Source organism: Myzus persicae, unplaced genomic scaffold (assembly GCF_001856785.1).
Source record: "Myzus persicae strain clone G006 unplaced genomic scaffold, MPER_G0061.0, whole genome shotgun sequence".
Taxonomy (NCBI): Eukaryota; Metazoa; Arthropoda; class Insecta; order Hemiptera; family Aphididae; genus Myzus; species Myzus persicae.
Window position 1 is genome coordinate 3,404 of NW_019100855.1, and position 5,811 is coordinate 9,214.

Genomic DNA, 5,811 nt, shown 5'->3' on the forward strand with positions numbered 1-5,811 from the left:
ATATATATATAATATTTATATTAAAATAATTTATAATATATCACGCGAGTAAAATCTTTTAACAAGTATGAATAAATATATAGAACATACATAAATAGATATGATTATATATTTATATAAGTACTTAATTAATTATTTCAAGTTATTAATATTCATATTAAATAATTGAAACAACATATATCATAGATCATATATTAACTAAACATAAAAATATCATAATACATGTTTTAACAATGACATAGGTAGAATACATATACAATAGAATGATTATTAATAACGTTAATAAAAAATATATACAAATTTGAACTATATACTAAATGAGGTTAAATACTTATGAATTAATTATCAATAGATTATTTAAAGCAATTATTTATTATAAACTTATATGTCGCATAGTTGATTAATGGGTATATTTCTAAAAAAATTTTATATTCGAATGGATATCGTGGGTGGGTGAATGAGCATTTATAACATATATAACCCCACCGCTTATTTGAATATACAAGTCCATCGGTTAAGCTAGCCATACACGTTCCGGTTTGCCGGAGAGGTCGGACTGCACAGTTTAACCTGCACAGTTTTTACCGATTTCCGATGACGACATACACGCCACGATTTGCCGGATACGCAGGACTGCGCAGTCACACGCTTTCCGGCCAAAATAGTCCTCAGCTGCGGGTCGTCGAATGTTCAAAATATTTTTCACATTATTTTTTTTAATTCACGTACAATATGTCAGTCCTAGACGACGACGCCATAGCTTTGGTAGGCTTAGCTCTAATTCTTAAAAACAAAAAACAAAAAAAACGCGAAAAATGGGCCAAAGATTGGCTCTTAAAACGAAAAATCTACAGCCATGTCAATTTATTAAATGAATTGAGATTCGAACCACTGGATTTCAAAAATTATTTACGAATGGACGAGGATACTTACCGTAATCTACTGTCAATGGTTGCGCCTTTAATACAAAAACAAGACACTGTAATGCGTAAAAGTATTTCACCGCACGAGAGGTTAGCAGTTACCCTAAGGTTCCTCGCAACTGGAAGGACTTACGAAGACTTAAAATACACTTCAATCATTTCATCTCAAGCACTTGGAAAAATTGTTCCAGAGACCTGTGATGCTTTGTACCGAGTATTACGTAGGGAATATTTAACGGTAAGTACACAAAATATTTTAATGAATATATCATACTTTTAGATTCTGAGTAGAACGAAGAATGTATTGTTTTTACAATGATGTGTTTTTTTAAATTTTTTATTTTTTTTTGTGTCTGTCATAACAAAATTTATCAAAATATCGAAAATTATCAATCACTGTAATTAAAAAATTATAAAATGTTCAGTTATTATAACTAAGGATTGAAAATTTAAAACAAAGATTCTCATAAATAATTCATACTGTAACCTAAAAATCTAAAAAATACATAAACACAGTTTTTTATTAATTAATATTTATTTAAATCTATAATATGTAGATACATTGTTTAGTTTTCAAGACAGTTTATAAAATTAGTTATATAATGAGCAGCATTTTCTGGTTGAGTTTGTTGTTGATTAGTAGCAATATCATCATTTTCTTGATACACGTAGACATCATTTTCAGAAAAAGAACTCAAATTAGAATTTGTACTAAAATTGGAATTTGAACTATGATTTCGCGCGTAACAGCTTGATGTAGTTTCTGCTGCTGTTGTTAACTTATGGTTTAATGTCAAGTTACCCATTTCACCCTCGAAAAGGATATCGTTCATCAACTTTTCAGCAATGATTCGCTGCCTTTTTTCCAATTCCCTCAATCTCATAGCAAAACCTTTTGCACTAACGTCATACCGATCTTCATTCATTTTCGGTCGTTTAAAATGATCACGCACCGATAACAACACCTCAGTTTGCAACTTTGCATCGTTTTTTTTGGATTTTTCTGCCCTTGGTGGATTAACGATATCTGATTGCGCAACTGTCGAATTTACTGAGTCGATTCCTTCTACTTCATTTTCCAGATTATCATCTATTCCAATCTGAAATAAAAATGAGATAAATTTAATTTTAAAATTAAATACAATTTTAATTAAATATAATTTTTAATTAAATTTTTTTTCAGTTTCCTACAACTGAAGAAGAATGGAAAGACATTGCACAATTATTCGAGGAACGTTGGAACTTTCCACACTGTATTGGTGCGCTCGACGGAAAGCACATAAATATTGTTCCACCAGCTGGAAGTGGATCCGAATTTTTCAATTATAAAGGCCACCATAGCATGGTTCTCTTAGGTTTAGTAAATGCAAATTATCAATTTCTATTGGTAGATTTTGGAACAAATGGCAGAATTTCTGATGGGGGTGTTCTTCAGAATACAACGTTTTTCGAAAAACTACTAAATGAAGAATTAAACATTCCTTGCGCAGACAACATTGAGGGAAGTTCCAAGCAACTACCATATGTTTTTGTTTGCGATGATGCCTTTCCGTTACGAACTGATATGCTTAAACCGTTTCGACAATCACATTTGGATTGTTATGAAAAAAAAAATATTCAATTACAGGTTAAGTCGTGCACGACGAATCGTGGAAAATGCAAATAGTGCAAAACAAGTACGAGAAAATTTTATGAATTATTTCTGTAATGAAGGCACCGTGCCATGGCAAAATAAGTTTATCGCGTAATTTAGTATATTTATTATAAACAATATATATTTTGTATATTTGTATTTTTTTTTTATTTGTATATTATTTTGTTTAATTAAATATTTCAAAAAAAATAACCTTAATTGTTTTACCAACCTCAGATATGCTTTCATCTTGTATGTCCAAATTTGATGTTGATCCTCGAGGCGTATCTTGGTCGTTTAAAAAGCTCATCATATCATAATACCATAATTTAGGCCGATAAACATCGTCAGAAGAAGCTCCTGACTTGAGAGAAGCTTCATATTTTTTTTTTTCTTTTCGGGCACTGCTTCTTAAATTGTTAATTTTCTTCACAACTAAATCTTTGTTAGCATCTGGTTCAAATTCTTTTAATTTTTCAATTAATGCTTTGTAAGCCGCTTCCCTTAGTGGGCGGTCATGGTAGAGCTTCGATTTTATTTGCCACAGACATGGATATGATTTATATAAATCTATAAATTCTTCCAAATGCCTACGGTTCATTATATAATATAATATAGCAAAATATGTTAAATAACTAGTAATAAATTGTAAAATAAGTTACATTGACAACAAACAAAAAAAACAAACCTAAACCAATAAACAGCAAAAGTACTATGCCGCAAAAGTGAACCAGCCGGTCGAACGACGGTTATATCAACACACGGGCACACACGATCCGGTATGCCTGTACAGTCATGACTGTACAGGCCAAAAGAATCGTTTTTCAATTGTTTTCCGGCCGCCTGTGCAGTCCCCGAAAACTGCGCAAACTTGTTACACACACGATCCGGTATGCCTGTGCAGTCCGCCTGCACAGTCCGACCTCTCCGGCAAACCGGAACGTGTATGGCTAGCTTTAGCGTGACAGCCAGTTGAACAACGAGTAATCTCCGAGTATCGCGAATAAAATGATAATCTACTAATATCGAAGAGGTAGGGTCCACTTTTAAATTTATTTCTTTATTAATTTCTTGGCGATAGATATTAATCCACCTCTTATCAGGAGCGGTATGAGCACGTGTATACAATTTTTCATACACACGTCGATTCATCGACATACCACTCCTGATATAGTTTAAGGGGAAATTATTATAATGATATAGTTCCCTCCTCTTAGACATTAAATAGTTTACCATAACACGTTCATAGATTTTTAGATCATATATTATGGAGTTACTTATCTCCCAACTAGCTGACGACGAATCCATGATTTTCCTACACATTGAAATATCCGGAGTGGTGGCACACTGGAACCCGTCAATTCTTCTAACTATATAAGTAGTTATAAACCATTAATTACAGAAATAAAATTATTTCCTATCATGAAATAAAATAAAATTAAAAAATTACATACTATTTTCTCCCAGTTTGTATTGATTCGATATACGGATATGTCTGTCGGATAAAATTATATACAGCTCCTCAAATCCACCTCCTNACAATTTTAACCTTCGAGCCTTTCCGCTGTTAGCAAATTTGTCCAATATTTGATCATCTGAAATGTCAATATCTCTATGAATGGATAGTAGTGCGAGTCCGACAAGTCTTGACTCTGAAGTTGAATTTCTAAGGTAAGTTTTTAGTCTTCTCAAAGAAGAAAAACTCCTTTCTGCCGTAGCAGTCGATACAGGTAGTACTGATATTAATTTTAGAAGTTGATACATGTTTGGAAACATATTGCTGTCACAGTTGGTTAAGGTTTCAATTGCATTTAATGGTCTGAACTTTGGCTCAACTATTTTCCACTTAGACTGCCATAATGTAAATTCAGCTTCAATAATATCTTGATAACCTGGTAAATCGTCTTCATAAAATTGAACAGCCGGTTTTAAACACGAAAATGGGTTATCAACAGCCAAAGACGGCAATACATACTGTAATGACTTTATAGTATCTTTATGAGATAGAAAACGTTGTTTTAGTGAGAAAAGCAAATCATCTAAGTATGGAATAAATATTGTACGTCTGTAAAATTCTTCAATATCTTTAAAAGGTACATTATTTCGATTTTTTTGTCTACCACAAATACGTGGCATAGTTTCATTAACATTTAACAAAACTGAAATACTTTTTACTCCCTCATAAATTTCATGAAACTCGACATTTGAATTTTCTCTAATATTTTGAAGTTTCTTGGAGACTTCGGATACACTTTCAAATGCGTTTACTAAATCTATATTCTTAGTTTGTAAATACTCAGATAAATTGTAAGTAAAAATTATTTATTTATTTTCATAATATTGGATTAAGTGGTTTAATATTTATAGGTAAGCATTTATTTTGGACAATATTATAATATTATATAATTCACGGTAGCAAAGATTATGATCGTAGATTGACATAAATTTATTAACATAAACATAAACTTATACTATGTAATTAATTACTAATGAGTCTGGCCAGTCTGGGTGTGTATATGCGCACGCGCGGGTTGACCGGTAAATTTATTTCGATTTGCGGTGTGCGCGTAATGTTATAACTAGTGCTCTTGTTTTCACACATGCACTGATAGCATAATTTTTATCGGACGTTACAAATTATATACATAACTACGACTTTATTGAAAAAAAAAATTAAATAAATAACATTCAAATAACAGTGTTTATCAATCTACGTTATTTTTGATAAACAATAAACATTACATTTATGGTTTTATAAATCGAATCTTTATTTCACGTGAATACGTGAAAGCGTGTACACGTGAAATAACGAGCACTAATAACTTATATTGTTATAAAGTCGACGCGACGGAGGAGTATGCAGTCTTAAAAATATATTAAATACGTTTTAAAATAATATGTACAGTCCAGTAAATTGTTTTTTTCATAAAATTGATATGCCCCTACAACGTATCTTCCAATACAAATTAAACATTTTACTTACAATTTTTGTTTTTTTTGTGAAAAAATTCAACAAATTTTGATTTTTTCTTTTCTATGCCATTTTCTCCGAGTATTCTAGTTCTGGCAGTTCTACATTCACTATTTCACTGCGATACTGCCCGACTGCCGGTTTATAATATTTTCCGTCGCCGGTTTGTGTATATTTATTATTTATACATCTATTACATTATACGATTAGTGTAAAGTCATAAAGATAAGAACAGTCGTCGCCCGTCGGGTGTCTATGGCTAATCGCTTACAAATATTTATTTA

At 31.5% G+C, this 5,811-nt stretch overlaps 1 protein-coding gene across 1 annotated transcript; it reads left to right on the forward strand.

Moving 5' to 3' along the window:
• The first annotated feature begins 152 nt into the window (after positions 1-152).
• LOC111026469 lies at positions 153-2,662 on the forward strand. The gene is made up of 2 exons (XM_022304561.1): positions 153-1,161; positions 2,107-2,662. The coding sequence occupies exons 1-2, from the start codon at positions 733-735 to the stop codon at positions 2,587-2,589; spliced, it is 912 nt and encodes a 303-aa protein (XP_022160253.1). The 5' UTR covers positions 153-732; the 3' UTR covers positions 2,590-2,662.
• Positions 2,663-5,811: the final 3,149 nt, after the last annotated feature.